Source organism: Syngnathus typhle, linkage group LG5, assembly GCF_033458585.1.
Source record: "Syngnathus typhle isolate RoL2023-S1 ecotype Sweden linkage group LG5, RoL_Styp_1.0, whole genome shotgun sequence".
In the NCBI taxonomy this organism is placed as follows: Eukaryota; Metazoa; Chordata; class Actinopteri; order Syngnathiformes; family Syngnathidae; genus Syngnathus; species Syngnathus typhle.
The window spans coordinates 17,332,931-17,358,599 of NC_083742.1; the positions used below are offsets into that span (position 1 = coordinate 17,332,931).

At 45.4% G+C, this 25,669-nt stretch overlaps 1 protein-coding gene and 1 long non-coding RNA gene across 5 annotated transcripts; one reads left to right on the forward strand and one right to left on the reverse strand.

The window, feature by feature from the left end:
- The first annotated feature begins 826 nt into the window (after nt 1-826).
- On the forward strand, nt 827-25,030 carry cfap299 (cilia and flagella associated protein 299). Of its 4 annotated transcripts, none has more exons than XM_061279268.1 (6): nt 827-1,000; nt 2,939-3,063; nt 6,671-6,765; nt 19,344-19,486; nt 24,189-24,329; nt 24,454-25,030. In XM_061279268.1, exons 1-6 carry the CDS (start codon nt 896-898, stop codon nt 24,544-24,546), a joined length of 702 nt encoding a protein of 233 aa, XP_061135252.1. In that variant the 5' UTR covers nt 827-895; the 3' UTR covers nt 24,547-25,030. The 4 variants fall into 4 exon arrangements, with proteins under 4 accessions (XP_061135252.1, XP_061135251.1, XP_061135253.1 ...); XM_061279267.1 differs by having other exon boundaries at nt 828-1,000; nt 6,671-6,761; XM_061279269.1 differs by having other exon boundaries at nt 831-1,000; nt 6,671-6,761; nt 24,200-24,329.
- On the reverse strand, nt 1,718-5,622 carry LOC133154521 (uncharacterized). The gene is made up of 2 exons (XR_009714484.1): nt 5,187-5,622; nt 1,718-2,017 (listed from the first exon to the last, which is right to left on the reverse strand). It is a non-coding gene; the product is annotated as an uncharacterized LOC133154521 (long non-coding RNA).
- Nucleotides 25,031-25,669: the final 639 nt, after the last annotated feature.

Below are 25,669 nucleotides of genomic sequence, written 5' to 3' on the forward strand. Positions count from 1 at the left end.
TACGAACATAAGTATCATAACGAATAGTAAATACGATCATAACCAAACCTTAAATTTAGAATGAAATCTCCATTGAAAATATCACGAACATTTAAAATGAAATGAAATTTGCATTGAAAATATCATGAACATTTAAAATATCGATAACATATATAAAAACAGATGGGTGCTTTTATCACATGCCGTCATTTGTCATACAATATGAACTCTGAGAATGTCTTTATGACACTATTAAATACATTTATTACGTTACATTTTCATAAAAATAACGCAAACTGCAGGTTGCACGTGGGATTCAAATCTTAGGTTTATTTACAGCAAAAAAAGGTGATATACTCAAACGACACCCTTAGTACATCCATTTTTTAATATGCAAGGTCGCATCTTGTGAATAATAATATCATAAACAGACTTTTTTTATGTGCACTTTGGACAACAAGCGTTAAGACGCGTAAAGAAAAACAAGACTTTTTCATACAGTTCACAAAAATGACAATAGGGAGCAAGCTCAGCACAGCAAAAACAAACCTTTGAAAATCAGGGCAACATTGCCACCATTTGGCGAAAAAGGAAACTACAGGGAACTACTGCAAAAGAGCTTCATGGGGTTAGGCCTATATATATATATATATATATGTGGGTGTGGCTGTGGGTGGATGGATGGACTTTATCTTTGCAAAAAGTTTGGACACCCCTGGCCTACACTATCAGCGACTCCCCGGTGGTCTGAAGGTTATTGATTATTATTGATTGTGATTTCCTCAATGGAACTCGGGGGTTCGGCTTAAACGCTCCAATGGCAGGTGAGAGCCACTTCCGCTTCTGGTAAAAGGTGTCGTAAAAAAAAAAGGTCCAGGGGTTGCCATAGAAACTTTACAACACACACACGGGGAAAATGGGGTCAAGCAATACAAATATTCAAGACGCGGTGACCCGATTTAAGGATTACAAAGAATATTTGGACTCCAAAATGACATCGATGGATTTGGTTTTCCTCACTGTGAGTCAAGTTCCCTTCGTCGTGTTAAGTGTTTTGTTTTTTCGTGTTGAGAGTGCCTCGTGTACTAATGGCATTCACAAAACTGCGGGATGGTACATTTGGAATACCAACCGCAGCATATACATTAAATTAAAACGGAAGTATAACCAAAACACTTCAATTCGGCGTGGAGCTCACACCTGAGACCTCTCAAAAACGTTTTTTGGGTCAGGTTCTTCGTGTTGCCTAGCAGCTTCTGTTTCAAGCCTCGTGCGTGAGCTAATAACATTATTGTTAGGTTAACTTCTTTTTATAACAAGTAATATGCCTTATTGACCAAAAGTTGCAGAAAATTGTGGAAATGTTTTATTAATATCCGGTAAATCGGTTCCACGCTACAAAAGGGGAAGCAATCGTAAAATCAAACCGATTCTCAACCAGGTCTGGGAACGAGAGCTTTTTGTTGCTGTAATAATCCGGGTCACACGCTAGAGGGCAGCAACGCATAATTGGAACAGTGTAGTACGTTTCGTCCCAGACTCACCGAGATGGATGGCACGCTCGCGAGTGCTTTCGTGGCGGATTTTGTTTGAACACCTGTGTCCACACTGGGCACCAATCAGCTGTCGTCAATCACGGTTTCGCTGGCTCGGGTCGGGCCGGGTCACCGGCACGCCGACGAATGCGCGCCTCTAATGCGTCGCTCCACTGCCTGGCCCTGTTTTTCCTGGCCGCCGCTCTTTGGGGCTTTTCACATGATGGGTCACGTTACAAAGTCATCACCTCGGCCGCCAGGATGGATGTTGCGGCTTCGCGTCCGGCGTTGAGAGCACAACGTTCGCGGCCACTTTTGGGACCGGGGGGGGGGGATCGTTTCTGCCGAAAGAGCGGTGGTGTGTGTGTGCGTGCGCGCGTGCGCGTCTTGGGGGCGTTGGAGTTTCCGGACGTGATCGGCGAGCTGACAGTCCGCAGCGAACCAACTGACAGCTCGCTTTGCAGTTTGGACACCGTTGGACGTCAATGGCGTTTCTACCCCACCTGCACGAAAAGGTCAACAAAGCGCTCCGTTCACGATTGGAAAGTACAGTTTGTGCAAAAATAGCACTATTAGTGCTTACCTTCTGAAAAAACAAACAACTTTTTTTTTTTTTATAGTGTGTTTAGCACATTCATTAAATCAACGTATAACGGCAGAATGATTTTCAGCAAAGTTTTACTAGACGGAGCAAGCGACCCAGTAGTTGGCAAACTATACCATTTATTCAAAATAGGTCATATGTATTTTTTGAGGGGGGTGGCGGACCTCGAGAGTTTGTTTGTGCTTGTAATCTGGTTAGTCCCGGACTTCAACAATGCTTTAGCAACTCAAACATTCAACCAAAAAAAACGTTTATGAAGTTGCAAACAAAGTGCCCCTTTTAGGATTTGAAAGTACCGTTTTTGGGGCCTGTCTTCTGAAAAAGAAAACTCCAAATGTGTTCCTCACATCTGTGAAATAAATTGGAAACAGTCACGTTTTGGCAAAAATAAACTCAGATGTGGCAATATTCATCTGTCGCAATTTGGTTTGTAGTTTACAACGGGTGACCAAAGAATATGTGTGAATGAATGGAGAAAAGTTAGCTTCTTGGGTTGTTACTCAGCACGTCGCTTGGTCAGCAAAATTATGCAGACGCAGATGAATTTGGGAGACGAGATGCCGTTTTGTTTCCATTTCATTTGTTATGGCTCGTTAGTTGACTTTGCTTGATGAGGCAGGCCGCTGTGACTCGCCGTCACCTCTTGTGGATCAAAATATGTTGTTGTCATCCACAATAAACTCAAAACCCCATAACCTCAGTCATGAGGAAAGTTCTGACTTTAGCATCAGTGGAAACATTCTTTTAAAAAAAAAAAAAAAAAAGGAATGTTGATGTTTTGGTCAATGGAGCTCAAATGGGTAATTTTACGTTCTTCCAGAGCAAGGAGGTGGCTCGTAAGCTGGTGGAGCACGGACACAGGGGCACTGTGCTGAGTCGGCGGGAATTTGAGCAGCAGAAAGCAGCGTCGGCATCGGCGACCCACTACCACCGGAACCAGACGACGTGAGTTTTACTCTCCCACAAGGCGTCGCCCGCCTGCTGACAAATGCATGGACATATCTGGAAGCGCTTTCATGCTCTGAAATCTTGATGTGGCTATAGCAGACTTTGTGTCTGTGTGTGTGTGAGCGTGTGTTTTTGTGTGTGCGTGCGTGCGTGTGTTTGTGTATGTATGTGTGTGTGTGTGTGGGGGGGGGGGGGGGGCTGGGCGTGTGCGAGTGGATGGATGCAGGAAGTCTCTGGGTATCACTTTCCGCCATCGTTTCGCTTCCAAATCCAGCCGCACGACATGAAACGTACAAAATTATGTTGACACAAATGCAAAATATCCCAAAACATTCTTGGACTGTGGGCCTTTTGTATCCTAAAACTGTTAGTTAGTTAGTTAGTTAGTTAGTTAGTTAGTTAGTTAGTTAGTTAGTTAGTTAGTTAGTTAGTTAGTTAGTTAGTTAGTTAGTTAGTTAACTAGCTGGCTGGCTGGCTAGTTGCTAGTTAATTTGCAAACTTGCAAGCTGGTCAATTAGCTAACTAGCTAGATGGGTACATAGTTTATTGGTTTCCTGCAAGTTAGCTAGTGAGCTAGCTAGTTAGTTGGGTACTGAATTGGGTAACTTGCCAGTTAGTTAATTAGCTAGCCATTTCATTATCAGAACGAGTCAAAGACTTTTGAGGCAACGTTTAGATAAGTCCGATCTGTTTTTGTTTGTACCCAACCAGTTAGTCAGCGGCATTTAACTGCTGTTTTGTTTTTCCCGCGAATTTCCCTCGTAGCGCCTGCCGAGATGATCACCGACCACCCCAGCACAAAGACACTTTTTTTTTTCTTTCGAGATCCCGTCGTCGTCATTGTAAAGCGTTTTGCACCTGCGAGCGGCAAAGCTCGAACCCCCCTCCACCCCCCCCCCCCCCCCCGCTCCTCCTTGCTTTTGGGGGAATGTCTTTCACCTTCCAGCCTGGTTTCTTTTCTCACCATTCTGTCACAGCCCCCCCCCCCTCCTCCCTTCTTCTGGCTTTCAATCCATCGTGCTCTCCCGGAGACCTTTAGTGCCTGCAGGTGTATAAATAGAGCTGTTTTCAATTAAGGCGGCCCGTAGCGTGCATCTGATCAATGTGTGCGCGCCCCCTCCTCTCTCCCTCTTTTTACCCCTGCACCTGTGGTAATAAAATATGCGGGGGAGTGGAGACGTTGCCCCGCCGTTGGCCCGGCTCGCCTCTCCTCTCCTTTCCTCTCAAGGACAGCACGCTAAAGAAAGGAGGAGGAAGAAGAAGGAAAAAAAAGACAAAACAAAGAAGCTTCCAGTGCAGTGAAATTCAATAGCATGGGATGGGATGCTTTGTCGTCCTTGTGTGCTTATTTGGTTAGCAGGAAAAAGAAAGGGGGAAAAAAAAGAGGCAGACTACGACAGGAATCTGCCGCTTCTAGTTGGGACGGGAGCCCGAAATGGAGCCGGAATTAAATAAACAGCCGCCAGCGAGTTTTGATCCGACCCGGAGACCACCTAGCGTGACCGACGTTCTTCCCCAGCAGCTTTTTGCTGTACGGAGGAAATTTAGTCAGTGTGATCGGATAATCGACAAGCCACACCCACATTTTGGGTGTTGGCTTTCAAATGAGACTTTGTGATTCGAATAATACTGCCATCGCGTTTCAAAACGAGGCTTTCACTCCGATTTAGTCTTTCAAAGCCCGAGCTAGAGTGTCGAGCATGCTTAAAAGTATGGGCCGGAATGGACCCAATACAGATACCAGGTATAAACACGTATTGGGCCCATAGCGACCTTATTAAAGGTATCGAGTAGTGCGGAAGCTGCCGATACCCGCCGTCGTCGCTACCTAAATTAAGGCAAAAAAATAAAATAATCTGACAGCAAATCCTTCTCAGCAGTTGATGGCATGACAACGACTCATCATCTGTTGTCAGAAAGGAAACGTGTGCTAAGGTGCTGTGCAATGTTAGTTGGAGCAGCATGGGGGGAGGGGGCGGGGGTAGCGGCAATCAAACGGGCACCGGTTGTCATGGTTTCATCCTAAATGGTGACCCAGATGACATTCTGTAGGCTTCAAGTGGAGCTCTTCCGCTTCAATCTGCCGCAGGTCTGAGAATCGGTCCAAGCAGATTCCTCACCATTGAAGAGAACCATGTTGAACGCTCGCTCGGTGAGAATGTTCCATCTGTGTTTCTTCAAGGTTGTTTGTCATCTTTCCACTTGTCCTTCTCCATTTCTTCTCCCCCTCGTTTTCTGTAGTGATTTAGCAGGGATTATTTTTATGGTTCTCCAATGCTCCTGCCTCCTAAATCAGACGAATCCAAAGGCCGCGCGCCCCCGCAACCTCAGCGCTCTGGTTGAAGGGCAGGAAGCGGTTCCCACATCTTCACAACGGACGAGCGGCTCTTCTGGATGACTGACGTCGCCTTGTTGCTTCCTCGCCTTTCGAGTGTCGCCGTTTAAGGGCGTGGTGGGGGTTGAGCACCAATTTTCATTTTTGTTTTAAATCAGGCCCTAAATGAAAACACGTGCCGCCAAATAACGAGCCGGCCAGGAGCAAAACTGCCAAGATCACATCTGCGGCACAGCCGGCCTCCGCCTTGACGTCAAGCCGCATCACTGACTTGAAGTCACTCGACTTGATTGCTTGTTTGGTGGCTTCCATGTTCGGTCCCTATAGTTTTAGATTTAGATGGCTGGTTTGGGTTTTCGGGTGGTTTTGTTGATTCAGTTCCTCTCATTTATTGGCCTTCTACAAAAATGTCGGAGCTAGGGTCTCAAACAATAGCTTTCAAAAATAAGCTTAGGGTTGAGCATTTGTGTGAGGTAGTCTTTAAACAATCAGCGTAGTCTTCCTCTGCAGTATACAGCTGAAAGACCTCACTAGTGACACCAACAGGCCACAAACTGAACGACAGGGGCCGCAGACATGGAGCAGATGGCGCCGACTTCAGCTGACTTCACTTGCCTTTGCCCTCTCGTAATAATTTCACGGGCCATCTGCTTTGACGGCGGAGCGGCGCAAGCTAATTAGCGAGTCGTTAGCAGCTAATAGTGCTAGTAACAACAAAACGAGGATAAATGAGCCTGGCTAAGAAGGAGAAGAAGAAAAACGGAGTGTTTTGGACCAGTGGCATTCACTGGCCGTGACTTTATAAGTATGTGTGTGTGTTTGTGGGGGACTGGGTAACTCCCCCCCCAGCACTTTGCCTCCTCAACAGCTGTGTTTACTTTGGGGCTGCCGAAGCACCGCTCGGTGCACCCCCTCCCGCCCCCGTGTGACCTGCAAAAAGATGGCGTGCGCATGCAGCCTGCAGCCATAGGTTCAGGAAAAATCCTTTTTGAAAAAAAAAAAAAAATAGGTTTTCATTTAATATATTTGGGTTTTTTTCCCGTACAACTTCCAGTAAAGGCCTTAAATCTGGGAAATATTGAGGCCACTGCCATTAGGCGCTTAGCATGCTAAGCAAGCGGAAGAGGAGAAATTGTAGGAGTTGATCACAAACACCCAAATGTTGTCTTGGCAACTTTAGAATTCAACAAAGAACCAAACGGTGCATCACCACAACATTCCGACGAGAATGGCTCGCTCGAGTGCTAACATGCTAACGTCTGCTTCCAGGACGCTGGCGAGCTCCGGATGTGACATCCGGGACAACTTCCTCAGGGAGCTGGCTGAGCGTGAGGAAGCCAACGGAACTGGGAAAATGACAGTGAGTGCGTTCGTATGATTGGCACGTGGACCTTTTTTAAACTTTCGACCCGGTTGCAACGCCTGACGTAGCTTCAGTGCCAGCCAGCGCAAGCTTGGTATTGGAATTTAGGAGGCAAGGCAAACTTCCCGTCCCGTTAAAGGAAAGGCTTGCGGCGCGCCGCTTGGGATGTCCGGGACACGTCCGAGTAGAGAAAGCCCAGGACGGAATGTTGGGCGCGAGAGGCGGGGGGAGCCGCATATTTGTGGACGGCCAGTAACAACATTGAAAAGCTGCTGTTGGGACAAGGACAAGGTGCGGGACGTCACAGGGCACAGGCCACTTACTGGTGCGAGCCGCACATTCCGGAAACATTCTCGGGTGGCGGGAGATTTCCTCACGCAAGTCCAGCGTAGCTGTTAACTCAGCTAGTGAGCTGGAGGAGTTAGAAAAAAAATCTATTCTGCAAAGTGACTTTTATTGACGGCATGGATGCACACTTTGTGTAGATTTCTTTTCATTCTGTTGGTTTACTTTGAGTGTTTTTTTTTTTACAACATTTTGACAAATTTAATTAAAAAAAATAGAATTTAAGTCACAAAATGTCTTTTATTAGCATTATGTTGAATTTCAATTCATTTTGTAGTTTTTTTTTAACTTCCCATTTGTCAACTCCGAGCGTCCAGTCCATCCGTCACTCTCGGCATTGACGGAGTGAGACGAAGCCTCCGTTTGAGTGTCACAAAGGATGACTTTGAGGCACAACGATTGTCTTTCCTCGGAGTCGAGGACATTCGCATTATGCTGCTGCGTGTCATTCGTCACGCTTTTGTCCCGTCGCGTTTCAACAAACTGGCTTGAAATTACACCTGTCATTTGACGTGTTGCCTGAGCACGGCCCTTCGTGCCCTCTTCCTCTTCTGTCGTCTCAACTCCATACAAACATTGCGACTTAATATTCACGGGCTGTAATCTCTAATGCTCTGTGGTCATTTTTAATATACCGTATTTTCCGGCCTATAAGGCGCACCGGACTATAAGGCGCACCTTCAATGAATGGCCCATTTTAAAACTTTATCCTTATATAAGGCGCACCGGACTATAAGGCGCACCATTAATGCATCATGTCAGATTTTGAATCCAAATCAAATCATTATCCATTTTATCTTTTTTATTTCAACTTCAGACGGAAACAAATTACTTTATAATCATAAAATAATGATCCATAGTCTTTTTAAGTCATGATTCATAGTCTTCAGCGGGCCACTTATGATTGATTTAATGACACAATGCTTTGGGCCAGTTTAAATTTAGGAATTTGGTCCATATATAAGGCGCACTGGGCTATAAGGCGCACTGTTGGTTTTTGAGAAAAAATTAGGTTTTTAGGTGCGCCTTATAGGGCGGAAAATACGGTACCTATTTTAATCATCAGTTGCGTCACGTCAAACAGTCCATGGTATCGAATTTCCACATATGCATCATATTGACATATTTGATGATCATCTCTTGACTCTCTTGCAAAAGTCGCACACAGACAAAAGCTGCACCTGGAAAGCTTTATTTGCGCAAGGTTAGAAGTTACTTAAAAAAAAAAAAAAACTTCTTCAATCAATTCAGGTCGCACCTGCACCGGTCGCCCGAGGGTGTGTTCATTGTTGTCGGGGGTGGCGGGTGGGGGGGGTGAAACTGAAGGTGTGCTCGCCTCACAGCAGGACAGAGCATCACATTGAAAGCTGTTTAGGCTTCGCTGACTAGCCTCGCTAACGTGGACATGTAAATTGAGCCTCAAGTTGCGTCCTTTCGACAACATCCAGAGATTCTTTTTGATAGACTTGCACAACAACAAAGCGACATGTTGCTAAGTCGAACTAGCATCAGAAGCTGGAATTTCAAACACGCAAAATGACCAAATATGACTTTCTGTGCGTTTTTCAGGTATTGTATCCGAAAGCTTTTTTTGTGGCTCTACATGCAATAAACACGGCCACCAAATTTCATGTCCGGGGCTCCAAATGGCTGCTTCGAAGCAAAATGGCAGACTTCCTGTGGATTTTCAGACATAGTTCTTTGCTAACTTTTGGTGGGCTTAGTCATAGACATACCCACCAATTTTCAAGTTGATAAAAGAAACTGGCATCACGTGCTGGTTGTTGCTAAAAAGTCTGCTTGCCGACAATTTTCCTGCCATTAAAATGTATTTTAGCTTTGTCCAAAACCATGTTCTGCTTGGATCATTAGAGTAAATCCTTTTTTTTTTTTTTGGTCTCCCATCGAGGAATTTGTCAGCCGTCCTGTGCCCCGAGGGGACGCGGCGCATAAAGGAAGTGTTTGTCTTTGACGGAGGCTGTGCGCCCAGCGGCCAATCGTGTATTGATAAGCTCCTGTCACTATAGATAATAAGCTGCTCGCTCATGCGGCCCACAGATCAAGTGTAGCATTGAAATTAAAGAGGAATTCCCATCGCTATTGCATTACACGTCCCTCTATGTGTGTGTGTGTGAGTGTGTGTGTTTTGCGCGTGCAACAACAATGGCAAGTTTGATATCAAAGGTGAAAAGGTGCAGGGCTATCATGTTACATTGACTTGAATGGCATCAAGGAGTTATCCTGGAGGGGCAGAGACAAAAATATTGCGGGATCCTAATGTGCACGCAATTTTTTTTTCTTCTTGTATTATATATTTTTTCTCCAACTTTCATTGGTGATTTTTTAAATCCATCCATTTTCTGAACCGCTTTTATTGTATTTAAATTTATCACAACTTTTTTATCTATTCTATGGAATTCTAATTTTTCAATCTATTTCAGTTTTTTTTTTTTTACTTCTAATAGTTTAAGATCATTTTCTTTTATTTAAAAATTTAGAACTTTATTATTATAGTCTATTGTTTTTATTTTTAAATTTTTAAAAAATAATTTTAATCTAGTTTTTTTCTTTTGTTTTCATTCATTTTTTAAAATTCATTCAATTCTTTTTTAGATTTGCGTTTTCTTTTTGAAATTTAATTTTACTTTATTTAAAGTAAGACTTAGATAATGCTTTGAGATTAAAGTCACAATAATGCAAGACTTTATTTAGTCCGTTTTGTGAGGGGGGGAAAAACCATTTTAGTTAGGATACGTGTGCCCAATAAATGAAGCTAACACAAACACTCACTGTGATGGCCACAGTTTGACCGTGGACTGAATCTGTTTCCATTTCTACGTCCATCAGCGGGGGAGAAAAAAGGGTTCCGTGATTGCGGATGGTACGTTGCACCTTGAGGGATTTCAATCCACTCGACGTGCGTCTGGCGTGCAACTTCAAGTGACCTCAGGACAGGAAGGGAAAATAGAGGCCTGCCTGCGACGTGTCTTTGGCGCACCGTTTTCTCTAGACGCAAGGTCGTGTGCAGCTGTAACGTCGGAGCCTCCGTTGCTGCGATCCATCATCATTTAGCCTCTTGTTATCTTTAGCCTTCACGCTCGCTTCCGACAGATGGCCACATGCCTCGAAAGGTGCTCCATCGGTTCGACCACGCAAAGTGTAATTAAGCATTCGTAACATATGATCAAGTGTATGACCCCCCCCCCACACCCCAAAAAAAAGGAAGTGCAGGAATGTCTTGTATTTGTCAGCGGAGCGAAACCATCTGCCACATGTTAGTGTTCATGTCGGTGATTTGCAAGCAAGCCGGGAATCTGAAAGTTAAAGCATTAGCTCAAATCTCAGGCGTGTACTGACCTGAGTTCACCTGAGGACGGCATAGGTGTGCAGGTGCGTTGGTCATGTGCCTTTTCAGAGATAGACGTTTCTGTGTGTGTGTTTTTTTAATGAGATAAGTGTTTTCAGTGGGATCAGTATGTGTGTGTGTCTGTGTGTTTACATGTGTGATGAATGAGTGAGCGAGCGAGGGAGGGAGCGAGCAAGCGAGCTGTGCACTATTTACTCAGGTGGAATAATACACTTCAGTGCGTGAACACAAGAGGATTCCCAAGAATCCGCTCCATATGTTGTCCACAGCGGATCAGCAGCAACTCGGGTGGCAGATTGAATGTCAATGTTTTCACCCCAAATGGATTCCTTCATGGGATTCAACTTACTTAGCTGGGACGCACCGTGCTCGAGCGACACCGGGCTAAAACACTGCCAAGAGAGGCTAACCTTGGCTAAAACAAGTTGACAGATGCTAATATACATTAAAACAGGCGAGGGAGGCTAAAACAAAGTTAAGGAATGTAAACATTGGCTAAAGCAGCTAAAAAGAGGCCAACAAAGGCTTCAACAAAGTTAGCGCATATAAACATAAGCAAGCGCACCTATAAGAGAAGCTAACCAAGGGTCAAACATCGCAAAGAGAAGCTGACACAGCTAAGCTAAGCTAACATTGCAAAAAGCAGCAAACAGCCTCAAAGCTATTGAAAAGAATCATACACTGATTGTACGACAGCTAATATAAGCTAAGGCCGTGTTTCATTTCCCGACGCACTCGTAGCTGACACTCATTAGCCGGCTCGTAGCTATCACAAAATGATGGCGGGCGGGAGAATTTACGAGGGTGGTGGCGTCAGGTCGGGGGCAGGCGAGGCAAAGCCCTCTGCTTTGTGTCGCGCGGCGGGGTGGCCGTCTTGTGTTTGCTCAAGAGGTGGGACCACTTGACATGGCAGCGTCCGGTCAAATCCCTCAAGAATTTTAAGATTCTTATTAATGGTCGTCACGCGTTTGTTTACACTCGCCTTACGGCCGTCCATCAGTGCGTTTTGCTCGGGAGGTTCCACACCAAGTTATTGCTTTGTTACTCTTTTTTGTGGAAACATCATTGAAATGTGTTTGTTGTAAATATCAGACAATCGCAATGAACCTCGTGCATTTTGTAGGAGTCAAAAACCAATTTGTGCAGACATCAGCGACAACTTGTTTTCAACGAACCGAGCTTGAAGGTTTTTTTTGAACGGCAACGACAAGCTCGTCTTTACTTGGTCTCACCAATTTGTACACGTCGACGACAAATTTGTGGCTTCAACAAACCCTGTACGTGTTTGTACAGGGAGCAACCGCAATGTGTACTCGTAAGTAGCAACAGAAAGTTTGGTGTTTAATTTTGGTAAACATAAAAAATTGGGATTGTTTCACTGTACAATGGACCATTTTGTAATTGTCAAACCAATTTGACTCTTCGCTTTATATAAATACTCAATTTTTAATGCTTTTATCATCAGGTATGAGAACCAACTAATAGGCATCTTTGTCTTTTACAATGCATGCATTCAATCCTGCAGCAGTAATTGTCTGGAGAAGAGTCCATTTCTTTTTCTCGTCTGTCACTCGAATGTGCCGCTTCCACTTCTTTCTTCTTGAGTTGGTTTTTGCTCTCGTAGAGCTCGTTACGTAAATGTTTGTTACGCAAAGGTTTCCGCTGCAACTTAAGCCCCATGTTAAGAGGGAGCTCACCCAGCCATGTAAAGTTTTAACTCAAAGGGGGTGCTTGGACTAGGGGGCCCTCTCGGGTAAACACGGCTAATAGCGGCTACTCCAAATAAACACTCGGCTGCTTTACAACAAAATGGCGTCACTAAAAGGCTCGCTGACAGACACGAAATTTGACGGGACGCTCGCGTTACTCAAGTCAGACTAGTTGGCTGACTTGCTACTCACATCCACCTAAGTTATAGGCACCCACTTCCGGCTCGAAATTCACCTTCGTTTGAGATTTGTTTCGTTTTAACATTAACATTCGGAGTACACCCGCGACACAGAGCACAAACTAACACCCCATCTTTTAATGTGCCGAAGTGGTCCGGCAGACGGACTGAGATTTTAGTCAGCACTTTGACCATCATGTACGATCCATAACGCGACAGCGCAAACATTGTTATTGATGATGCTGATCACGTTGCCTACAGAAAGGCCTTCCCCGGCTGGAGTAGCGGAATATCGAAAGGTCTTGTCCTCCACATGTTGGTGGTCCAAGCTTGGATGTTTGCCATTGTTGTGACTTGTTTGCTGCATAGCGCATGCTAAGGCTAAAGCTAAAGCATCTGTCAACGCAGGTGCATGCGTCACCATAGCGACCGGTCAAAAGAATTAACCTGGAGATCAGCGCTTTTGTTTTGCGACACAGCTCACACTTGACTTGAATTTGGGTAGCTCGCTTTGGTATGTTTGACATTTCCTTGTTTGTCCACAAAAGGACATGTAACATTCTTTCAAACTCTTTTTCACTTTCACCAGTGCCACCACACTACAAGCTGTTTTACAGAGCGCATTCCTTTATTTGGAAAATGACATTGTCACCACAAGCATGACCAAAAATTGGGTGGCAAAAAAAAGGATGCTTTTACTCTTTAAAAAAAAAAAAATTTTGACTGGGGTGACCACATCTTGGTTCGGAAGCATGCAGGCGCTTTAATTGTACTTTTATGAAGTTGTAAATATTTCTTACATATACAGTACATTTTTTTAATGAAACATTTGTTTGGAAAATAAGCAGAAGAGAACGAGATGGGATGTATCACTCTGTAGCTGTAGACGATGAAGACAAAGATCCTGAAGCGATGAGGAGTCGTCGATGGCGACTTTGAAGTACATACACGGCATTTAATCATAACCCTCCCTTGTGCTTTCTCTCTCTCGCTCTCTCTCGCTCTCCCCCCGCTCAAACTTTAATTAGCTGAGCGGACCAACAATAAATCTCAGTGATGATCGGCATTAACGTTTGAGCATGGGAGATTGTCAATATGAATGGAAAATACTAGTGTTTACTAGTGTTAGTTCAACTAATTATTTAAACTTTTTTTTTATTATTTAAGCCTTTTGAGACACTGTCACATCATCAATACAAGGCAACCAGTTTCATTGGCACGAAAATAGAGAAGAGTAGTGCAAAAAGTTCAAACTTAGCACGTGCTAAGCTACCCACTTTGATGTGTTAATGTTGTTTTGGTCAATTTGAAATCATCAGGATAATCTCCAAAAGATTCAGTTGGCAATTTGACCAAGCCCACATTGTTTGAAGTCAGATTTGTTTTGGGTCACGACAAACCCAACACTTGCTCTTTGAATCCAGGCGATTAGGTTTCGAACCGGTGGACAAAACCGATTGTTTTTTTGCACTCCAGGCCAAACTGAGAGTCTGTGGACCAAACATTGGACCTGCTCGCTGGTCTATAGATTATAGGTTTTAAGATCTAGCCTGCCTTTAAGGCAGTGTTTCCCCAACCACTGTGCCAGTGTGCCGTGAGAGATGTTCAGCTGTGCCGTGGGAAATTGTCCAATATTAAGGAAGGGAGCGCATTGTAAACACGATCGCCAAACCACTGGTCAGTTAACGCAAGGCCTGCTCAGCCACTTGCTAATCGTGCACGCGTGGCAAATCGAATTGATTCTCGAATTTATTTGATTCTCCATACATATATAGAAATAGGAATTAAGTGTTTGTGTGTTTAGGCTACATATTGGGGCACCCAATGGAAGCCCGTGTTGTGCTTCAAAGTAATTTACAAAGTGAACTCAAGTCCTTAAATCTTGAAAGTCTTGACTGATGCACAACGCGGACCAAGACAAAGAAGCGCACCTTGCTGAGCTTTGTAGTGGTCACGTTTGAACAGAGGTCAACCGTGGGTCAACTGCGGGTCGACTCCTTCCCATCACTGCTGCTGTTTTTTTCTCCCTCTTTCTCTTTGCTTCTGTTTTCCACACCTGAGCTACAGGGAAGGTTTTTTACACCTTGGCTGTCTTCCTCGCATCGTTGCGCTGTTTGTCCTACATTTTCTCACATAAACTGTTGCGGTTCGCCTACGCTTGGGCCAACATTTGGAGGCTTTCGCACCTCCGCTCCAAGATAGCAAGCACCAACAAATCTGCTGTCATTCTCATAACATCATTTTTGTAACACGCCACAAATGTGCACAATCATCATGTTTCAGAGATGAATGGTCACAGTGACCAGCAGGTAAGGCTAAAGCTAACAGTGGACAAGTGAAATTAGAGTTGGCTAAAGCAAATGCGGAGCAATGTGGTTGGTACATGGCAGAATCAAAATGCATATTTGCACTGTGCTCATGTGAGCTGGCTAATATTAGCATTAGCCAGCTAACATGATGTATGCATATATATCAACCGGTTCAGGTTGATATATAGTAACTCCAAGGTGACATTCCCAATTGGAGTTCCTCACTTGACCCTTTGGAATGATTTTTGGTCGCAGATTGGAATGTTATGTACGACTACTCCGAGGTGACATTCCCAATTGGAGTTCCTCACTTGACCCTTTGAAACGATTCTTGGCGGCAGATTGGAATGTGTTTACATTTAACTTAGCGAGAGTTAGCGGCACAGCTAACATTCTAACAGCTATTTGTCTGCCTTGAAACATCTGCTGCTGCTGCTGCAACAACAGGAAGGGAGTGCACAGCTTGTGGTGTGTGCGTGCGTGTGCGTGCGTGTGTGTTGGTGCCACTTTGTAATTTGTGTCCTGCTGCATTGTGGGTAACTGCCACTGATGGCTTTATGAGCGTATTGTCCATAAGATGACACTGTTAAGTGTTAAAAAACAGGCTACTTCAAGTTAGTTCTTTCTGGAATGTCACCCAAAGAAAAACCTACAAAGCCAAAGCGTGACATTGTTCATCAAGTCTCTTTGACTTTTTGCCCAAATTCTGAAATGTACGTCCAGAGTGATTGCTTATTTTTTAATTGGGAGGTCAGGTTACACTGTTTTAAACTCCCCAAATAAGAGGATTTAACTTTAAGTTTGAATTATGACCTTATCAATACTTAGTGTCTCGTAGTATGTGAGAGTCATCTTAATATCTTATTTTTGTTGATGTCATAAAAGAACCGTGAGGACCTGTGACACACCACGAGCTTCTTTTTACTGTCCTCAACGACTTCTTTTGGGTTGCAAGGAAACGACAGTCAACACATAAAACCGGCCTTTTCACACGCGTGTATCAGATCGGAAGGCGCCAGAAAACGGAAACCGTTGCACATAGGTTTGGTGAACATGCCAAAAGCTCCCTTTGAAATTCTATATTTTTAGAGAAGCATGAATTGAAACATTTCGAGACAAATGTTTGTGATCATCCTTCCAAGTGATGTTTGTGATCCCGAGGCAGTCGCCGTTTCGTCGAAGGCCAAAAGTGACGAGCCGCATGTGGCCTTGTTTGCGGCGGACACACACAGGGCACGCTTCCCGCTCGTTTTTCGCTTCGTTCAAAGGAAAAGGCGCGGCCCCGTCACACGTCGGGAAAAGCCATCAAAAAAGGTCTGCCATAATTCCCTTCCCTCTTCGGCGGTGCGGGTATTTTGGTCCCTGGACTCGTATTCGGCTTCCCACTGGTAATTTAAAAGCCAGTGGAATGCGGGAAAGATTGGGGGGGGGGCTCCGGCGGCGAATGGCGTAGGACGCATTTGCGCAGAACCGCATGCGCCGAAGTCGCCTGCTAATACCGCCAACTTGGGCGTGCCGCACATTTACTGCAGCAGGAAGCGTTTTCTCCCTGCTTTTTTCTTTCTCGTTTTTTGTTTTAGTGCTGGAATGGAAATGATGCCGCCTGTCAGCCTGACAGCTTACTCGGCAACCCAAAAGGCACTTTTCATACATCATTGAGGAGGGGAGGCTTTACCTTGACAAGACGGAAAAAAAAGGTCCAATTTGAAATCCAAGTTCAAGACTATCCGGTGGGATGAACAAAGTCCACGACACAAGAACTTCTATTTTCTCTTCTGTGAAATTCAAGAGCTCCCGTGCCCTCCAGGCCTCAAAAAGTAGTCTTCATGACAGTGCGTCCTTTTTGCTCAGCGGGAGTTGACTTGACTGTCATCTGCATAGCAGTGGACTGAAATAACCGTGCTTGCTTAAGACGGAACCCACGGGCAGAAAAATTGTTACAATGTTAACAGCAAGGCCCCCACAACTGAACCCTGTGGAACGCCGTACGACAGTGGGGCAGAGCGGGATTCGGAGCAACCGAGGCCAACGGTTGTCAAATTGATGTTCTTGCAAGTGGTTTGATTTTGTTATCAATATCAAATTCACTCAGGTGGCTCATTTGTTAGCTATCGATGATATCATAGTGAAGGGATTTCGCGAGATGATCGCAACGGTCACATGAAGTGGTCCCACTATTGCAGGAGGTTTGCATGGAAATTGGAAAGCAGGAAAAAACAACCCCGAAAAAGCGGTCTTGAAATTAGTGATTGCGAGTAGTCTGTAATTTGGAGCGCGTGGGTTTAAGCCTCTTATGTTCTGACCGCGACTTGATGGGTCGCTCAAAGGCAAAGAACGGGGCCTGATCCACCGCAGCACACCGCAGCGAGTGGCTTTTTTTGCCGGCGGCCCGGCAGGCTAACGAAGCTCGGCGGTCGCTCGCCACGAGGAGGGCACCTGCCCGCCAGACGCCGCCCGCGCACCCTCCCACATGCTCCTTCCCAAAACGCACGGGCGGCAAGTCAACCTGCCGCTCCACTAACTTGTCACAATGTGGGTCTTTGCCCAATTTAGAAATGGGCAAAAACTGGAGCCAGCAATCATTTGGATTAGCTTGAATTTTGGCCCAAACTGCATATGTTTTGCTAAAAATCTGAGAGTGAATTTCCATGAGATTGAAAGCTCAAGGTGTTCATTTACAAATACCGTTTTTTTCCGTGTATAACGCGCCCCCATGTATAATACGCACCCTAAAAATGGCATGTTGATGCTGGAAAAAAGCCTGTACCCATGTATAATACGCACCCAATTTTTTTTTTTTTAATTAAATTGTCCCCCCTCCCTTCCTGTGTCACCTCAATCAATGTAACGTGTTTTGTATTTAAGTCCTCTCTGCTCCTCGTTCACCGTCGGATCATTGCATGTGTTACTGTCATGATGTCTGTTTGGTTTCTGTTCCTGTCTTTGGTAATGTATTTTTGTTCCACGACTTTGTCGGTCAGTCCTGTTGTTGGTTTTGTTGTACCATGATTTTCTTAAAAAAAAAAAAAAAAAAATTAAAAAAGAAATTTTTTTTAAAAAATTAAGAAAAAAAAAATTAAAAAAAATTGTATCCATGTATAATGCGCACCCCAGATTTTAGGACAATAAATTAGTTAAATTTTGCGCATTATACACGGAAAAAGACGGTGTGTGTCTGTTTAAATGAAACCTTATCAGCGCAAATGCAGATTTGTAATCTAAATTTTTTTGTTTCAGGTAACAATAAAATGAAGAATTTAGATCAAATCTTCTGTAGATTTATTTTGCAATTGTATTCAATTTAGACTGCAGACAAGACCGCATGATTACATTCAATTTAGATTTAGATGTCAATTCAGATGACAAAAATGTATGCTTCAAACTGACAAAGACTTGGGACTGTGAATTCCGATTAAGAACTTGAATTTAGACTTGCCGGTGCAATGTTAGATGACACAATTTCAACAAATTTGCATCACAAAAGGTTGAGGGAAAAAAAAACATTGAGAGTTTACTGTGAATTGAGGCAACAAAAACTTGATGAATAAATACTTGTGAATTGAGATCAAAAACATTGATTAAAATATCAATTTGGCACTCCCCAAACCTGGAGCACTCATTTAAGATTAACAATTAAAGTCCCAATGATCAGATCAAAAACATGAGTAAGAATAGAAAAAAGTGTTTGTGTGCCATTGTGCAGATAAAATGTTTGGCTACCGCAGTGCAGCGAGCAGCAAGCTCTTTTGAATCGTCCCTTTTCTTTTTTTTTTTTGGTCTACATTTTTTCTGCATGCTGCCAAGACATCTGTCTACTGACACACCCTGTAATTACCAAATGCCCGGATAAAAATGGCCTCCCATTATTTCCACTCTCCTGGCGAGCGCGCACTAGCGGAATGCTTTGGATAGTCATTCAAATCTTTTTTTTTTTCCCGTCTTTGTGTGACCAGATTTTATTTTTTTTGTTTGTTTTAAAAAAAAAAAAAATAAAAATTATTTGCTGCAAGTGAAACAATGCAAACTGCATTCTTGCATTTGCACATATAAAAAATAAACCTGCTTGTGTAGTCATGTGGAGGCTAAGACAACATTGTGTTGACAAAAGACTCACTCCGAGCGAGCCGGCCACCTCTCGGCACGGTTTACATAACAAAAACAAAAAAGAAATCACGAGTGTGACTTTAAAGAATGAAAACCAGTGAGTGTGAGTTCAGATGACAAACACATTTGCACATTTCCCAAAGAGATTTGAGCGAAACATGCGTTCATTTCGATGCCCGGGTTTCCAGAACAAAAAATAAATTGAGATCAACTTGCGAGCTCAAACTTGGACAGCGACAAGTGCCAGCTCGATTTTGAATGCACATTTAACGGCTGCGCTTCAGAAAACAAAAAGTTGTGCTCACAAATGTAGATGAAGACAATCACAGCGAGCGCGACTTTAGATGGAATGTGTGAAGGTCCACCTGGGCCACGGGGGCCGCAGGGGTCCTCCCTGTTAGGTCAGCGCACCTGTTGAGGTTAATTGCCGCCAGCTGACCATGGTGACGGGTGGAGGACGGCCTGGAGCCTGGGGGTCAGTCTAAGGGATAAGCCCCCCCCCCCCCCCATAAAAAAAACCAACCAAAACAAACCCCAACACCTTCCTCTTCTCTTCTTGTGGGCAGTCGCTGCTCTTCATCCGAGACGTGAACGCCGCGGGTCAGGAAGTGTCTGGCTATTTGGACTACGCCCACAAACTGCAGACCCGGGACTTTGCGCCATACTTCAGCGGCAGGAAGAAGCTAGTGCCAGGACCCCGGGATTTATGGTGAGTCCTGCTCGGACAAGGATCGCGGGGACAGCGGGGGCGGGCGGGTGGCGGAGCGCGCTTTGAAGGCAAGGAAGGAAATACAATAGTCGGTCGGCAAGAACCGGATGCAACTCCGATGCCTCGGCATTCGTGGAAAGGGGAGGGCGGAATGCTGTGCCCCTCCAGCTGACCAAAACCCGGACCTTCAAACCTGTTTATTTATTGACTCTGTTTCGTGATTTGAATCTGTGTCTTCACTCGGTCACTTGACTTTCTTGAAAGGCTAATCCTGTCTCGAAACCGCATTTGGAAGCTGAAGCTAAGAAGAGATTTCAAAGCCAACTTTGAAAACCTTGAAAACTCTGGCCGTTTGCACTAACCCTCAACGGATTTAAACCTTTGAAACGCTTTCAATTTAGAACCCTAACCCTGGCTGGAAGCCCTACTTTTTGAAAGTGTCATTCAAACCCTACCTATGTTTTCAAAGCCCTACTGTGGCTTGAAACCCAAACTAGAAATAGCCATGTCCTGGAAGCACATTTGAAAGCCTCACCTTTGGATGAAACCTCAAATCTCATTTGAGATCCTAACTTTAATCCTCCTCACCTGGTCTTAAAACCCTACTTTGAAAGCCGTCCCCTGTCTTGAAACCCGAAACTGAAGCCCTTTGACTGTCTTAAAGGTTGTCGTTGAAAGCCTCATTTGTAGCCCCCCCCCCACCACACCTAATTTGAGACCTTGACTTGAAACCTTCAAGCCTGAAATTGTTGCCCTGTAGGCTTGAATCCCTATTCCGAAACTCAAACCGTGTGTGTGCGTTCTTTTAATGGAGTCCCCCGTGAGTTCATGTGGAGGTCACGCTTGTTTGAAGCAGTCAAAGCTGAGGAGCGCTCGTGTCTCAGCGTGACGCCGTTACCTCATCGCCGCCGGTTGCTCTTTTCATTCAAGGAGCTCGGCGCACCGGCGCAGCGGCAGGTTGCTAGTTTGTTCTGAGAGGTCACCACGCGGTCTGCTTCCAATTTGGCGCCCGAGCTCGGCCAACGTTAAGCTAAGCTGCGGCTAATAAGCGCATGAAAGCAAAGAAAGGCTCCCATTGCAAAGTCAGCCCAAGCCCGTCAGACTTTGTCGGTACATGAAAGAAGCATCTCCGCTCTGGACTGCCGCCATCTTGTTTCGTCATTTCGTCATCTCTGTACGCCCAAAAGTGATTCATTTCAAGAAAACTTTGTCTTTGGGGGGCAGTTGAAGGATGAAACGCTTGTTCTCCCTCATGTCCACTTTTGTATCTGGACCTCTGCCATCATTTGTCAAAGAAAGACACACTCCTCAAAATAAAATAAACTTTGAGAGGCACGATGAGTCGACCGGTGCCCCAAAACACACAGGGAGTCCTACATTTTAGTTCAAGGCAGCCATTTTGGACTTTGGAAATCTGGTTGGCATGTCAATCATGACATGACCGGCAGCAAAAGTCTCAGGTCAGTCGTGTTTTGTTTGACGCGGCCATCTTACATAATTTTGATCTCTCCAGTTTCCACCTTTGTCCAGTTGCTCGCAAATTTCCAACATGTCAACATTGCTGAATTATGAGCAATGCTCGATAACTCGACATAAAACACGAGGCCCAAACACGCTCGGCACGCCACCAAATTGCTCCGCCCAGTCGAACTCCAGTGAGGCCAAAAGAAAATGTTCAAACCTGGCAAGGAAGCAGAATGCTGAGCCAGCACTCCGACGCATGAAATTAGAAGCTAGCGGAGGTCGGCTCGGCCGGCCCGCTTGCCCGCCGCTCACCGCTCGAGGAGAGAATGCTTGCACTGCACTGGCCTCGTTGCCGAATACTAATTAAGGTTTTTCCCCTTGAAGGCAAAATTAGATTTTTTTTTGCGACAGATCCACGGATGCGCGCATACCTCAGCGCCGAGTCCGAATCGGCCCAGATGTCACATTTCTTCTGGCCGACTACTTTCATTCTACGGTGAACCGCTTGGGCGATGCGAGGCGTTTGAACGGATGGGGCGTTGCCGCGGCAACCCCCTGAGCGCTCCGGCAGCCGGGCAAAAGAATCTATCTGGACCCAGATGATATGTTTTTGTGCAACCCCTTGGCGAAATAAAGTGGACCATGTTCGACGCAAACTTTTTTCAGTATTTCTACAGTGGCCATTTGACATGAACTCTGTCATATCCTGTGGCTGTGGTCCTACAAACAAAAACTCCTGCCGTGAGATTGGTCAAAGCCCCTAAAGCCTTTTTGACTTTGGCAACGACATTTGGTCGGCACGTCCGACCCTGACCCCAGACCCACAAAAAAAACTCGGAAAAGTCGCAGCACACATTTTTGGGTTATTTTCAAATCTTTCAAAGGCTCCTACCATATTTCAACCTCCTAAACTGGATGTATTGGACAATGCTGAATTAAAATAAAAAAAGTGGACTTTTCAGCCTAGCGTGCGAACAGAGCGTGGCAGTGAAGTTTGATGACTGGCCTTCAAACACAAAACTCTTAAGCTCCTCCGCATGTGGAATATTTTCACTGCGCCCGGCAAATATTTAACAATCTGGGCTGCAAAGCAGGCCACAAGTTCCTATTAATGCCGCGGCACAACGCTGGAGTCCCACGAGATGCCGGATCGCTTGCAAAGTTAATTCGAGAGGACGGCGGCGCAAATGTTTTGACAGCGCCGAATGAGGCCAGGCATGGAGGTGCGCTGCGGCAGTGCGCTCTTTGTCAGCTTCCAAGTTTCCCGCCAGGCAAGCCACCTGCCTTCCTTCCTTCCTTCCTTCCTTCCTTCCTTCCTTCCTTCCTTCCTTCCTTCCTTCCTTCCTTCCTTCCTTCCTTCCTTCCTTCCTTCCTTCCTTCCTTCCTTCCTTCCTTCCTTCCTTCCTTCCTTCCTTCCTTCCTTCCTTCCTTCCAGGAGGGCCAGTGAGTAAGACTGCTACGTTAGCTACTCAGGCTAAGAAGCTGACATCGGTTTGTCAGTGGTGAAGCGATCCAGTCTTCATCGGGCCATCGCAGGGGGAGGCAGGACTGCCAGTGTGTGTGTGTGTGTGTGTGTGTGTGTGTGTGTGTGTGTGTGTCTGTGTGTGTGTGCGGTTGAGTGCAACGAGTGGGCAGCAGCTTCCGGCACATCCAGCAGCATCTGCTCCCTCTTAGCGCCAACCACACTGCCTGTTATTGTTCCCCACAGAGGGGGGGGGGGGGGCAGCATGGAGACGATGGAAAGAGGACAGAACGCAAAGGGGAAGAAGAAAGATTCAAGACTAAACATCCGTAAAATCAATCATGTTGGGCGAACCAATTTTAAAATGATTTGCGACATCTCCAAAATCTCCAGAATCCATCTGGGATGTTGCTGAATTAACTTTGCATACTACTTCCTCAATCTTGTATTTCAAGCCAGATAAGGTACTGATAGCGGCTAATGCTCACCTTATTTCAAGGTATCGGGCACTCACGGAGGCTACTGACACCAGCTGTCAAAACAGAAATATTCTGACATTGCGCAAGTCCTCCTCAGCACGACCTAAAGCTCCACACGTGACTCTCTGTCATTATGTGGATTTCAGTTTTGTGTATCAAAAGTACACTCTATCATTTTAAGTGAGTACTAAAAGAAAGGGTATCGAAAATGTCAACTTCCAAATCATGGTGAAGGCAGGATCGGTCGAGGTTTTCGAGTTATTGTTTTAAAGCTGGGTACGTTTACCAAACTGGGCTTTGAAAACAGGGTTAGAGAGTCACAAGCTAGGATTGCGTGTTTGGGTTTTCAGTCATGGTTGGCCTTTGAAAGTAGGGCTTCAAATAAGGCTTTGAAATTAGGGTTTCAAGTCAGGGTTTGGGATTTAAAACAACCTTTCAGGTTAGGCGTGCGTGCCAAGGTTTGAGTTATAAGATTCAAGTTGGGCATTGAACGTAAGGTTACAAGCAAGGGTTGGGTTGGGCTTTTAGGGCATACTTGAGAGCCAGTGAGAAGCATGTAATGACTGGAGATATGATGTTCTAGCGGACAAATTCAACGGCAGCGACCTCATCCAAAATCAATAGCGTTTTGGATAGCGGCTAACTGCTAACTGTGCGCTAGTGTTCGTGTGTGCGTGTATGTCATCTGGCTGAACTCTAAGCGGCACACTGGCACTCGGTGGGATTTTTAGCAGGTTAGCGAGATGTTGGCGCCGAGCCACTCTGCGTTCCCGTGCGGAATGTGTCAGACGCTTTTTGGCTTGTCCTTGCAAAAAAAAAAGAGAGAGAAATGTTTCAAAGTTTCAAGCGTTTCCAACTTACGGCAAGGTCAGGCAGGACGGCGGGGCACTGGTTAGCATGTGCGCCTCAACAGTTCAGAGGGTGCTGGTTCGATTCCACCTCCGGCCCTCTCCGTGTAGAGCTTGCATGTTCTCCCCGTGCCTGCGTGGGTTTTCTCCAAGTATTCCCGTTTCCTCCCGGTACAGCAAATGGATGGATGGGCGGCCAGACGAGGTCGGCAGTTCACCCATGTTGCCCGACTGACACCGGCTTGAACTTGAGAGAGTTCCAGACAACAGTTTGGCTTTCAAAGTTGAGATTCAAGTCAAGGTTAGAAATTCAAGTTTAAGGCGCTTTTAAGACCATTTTCCCGCTTCAAATTAGGCCTTCAAGTTTGATGTCTCAAGCCCAAATTTGCATTTGAAATTGTAGAAACAAATGGGCAAGATTTGCACTTTTTGACTTTGAAATTTTGGAGTTTGCTCACAGTTACTACAATTGGACCAATCAGACGTCAGCTTCCACGGGCAGCGCCAACTACGACGTCATTTACGAGCAGCCCGACACGCTTCTGTTCAGGAGGAAAACGGACGGCAGCATCCTCAACGTGGACCCGCGAGTGGGTGTCGCCGAGCTCCCTCTACTCACCCAAACACACATGCACCGATGCTAACTTCCTTAGCATCAGCTAACGGTGGCCACGGTTGTTGTCGAGCCGCACTTAAACACTACTTGTGTTCCAGGTCCATCCCGGCCAGGACGCGCAAAGGAGCGCAGTGCAGTCGGACCTTTACGAGCATGTTGCCATCCTGGACCACTACATCGCAAGTGCCTGAGATGTACATGCACGTACGCACACATTTGACCTGAGCAGGGGGCAAAGGAAAATCTCCAGCGGGAGGCAGATGCGTATCAGGTTCTCCATCTGGGCGGAGGCCCGGCAACATTCCCTTTTTAACTTACTTATCAGCGTAATCATCACCAACATGACTTCCACAATGTCAGAAGTTGTAATGGGTCCAACTTGCCTTTCATCTTTTTTGCCCCTTTTAGCTCCGTTTATCTATTTTAGTCGCAATCGGACCCTGGGGATTGAATTTGTGTGTTTCATCAAAGCTGCCCCACGATGCTGCGCTCACACGCAATGATGAAGAATGTTTGTTTTAGGCTTTTTGGATCATTTTGTGTCATCTCGCAATGTTATACCAAAAAAAAAAATAGTTCTTTAATTTACTCTGTTTTATTTAGTCAAGTGATTGAACAAAATAAAATATATCCAGATGTACGTTTTTAAGATGTGCTCATAAAATGTATTTGGACCCCGATGATTTTATTTCGTCCAACCACAGGACAAACTAACATGGAGTCATATCAACACATTTTACTTTTCAATCGACGTGGTTTATATTGTGTGCGTGAGCGCGCACTTGTTTGTGTCTGTGTGTCTTGTGGTGATCATTGTTGAGTTTGTCCTCATGCCACTTTGAAACGCAGTTAGCATTGTCTCGTCTTTGCGATAAGGAACAATAAGACGAGTGAACTGCTCCAGCTTTCATGGTGACATTATTGTGACATTTTCAGGCCTATTTTCCACAAGCTGAGTGGCTTTCCACTGTTGTACAACATGGACGGATACTCTTGAGGTGCTCCAGCTGGAACCCCTCTAAAATCCCCTTTCCACCCCTACCCCACCACCCCCTGCGAGGGTCCTAAACGCGTTCAGTGTGTGGACCAAGTCGCATGTTCAAATTATTGCAATCAGATGTCGGAGACGGAGAAATAACCTCATCGTTTCCTCACCGGCGCCCCTGAAAGGGAACGCCAACCATGGGGGGGTGGGGTGTACGGGGTGGGTGCGCCGCATCCGGACGGTAGCGTGATGCTACAGGATGTGCGTGCTTAACGCCATTGAGGTGCGCTAAATGGGCGGCCGAGCCTTTAATGCGAACAATAAGCTGC

Excerpts from the sequence above, each read along its gene's own strand:
- cfap299 (XM_061279267.1), top strand. The coding sequence starts at position 896 with ATGGGGTCAAGCAATACAAATATTCAAGACGCGGTGACCCGATTTAAG. Across the intron at positions 6,762-19,343 it reads ACGGAACTGGGAAAATGACA|TCGCTGCTCTTCATCCGAGA; the intron begins GTGAGTGCGTTC and ends TCTTGTGGGCAG. Across the intron at positions 24,330-24,453 it reads TCCTCAACGTGGACCCGCGA|GTCCATCCCGGCCAGGACGC; the intron begins GTGGGTGTCGCC and ends CTTGTGTTCCAG.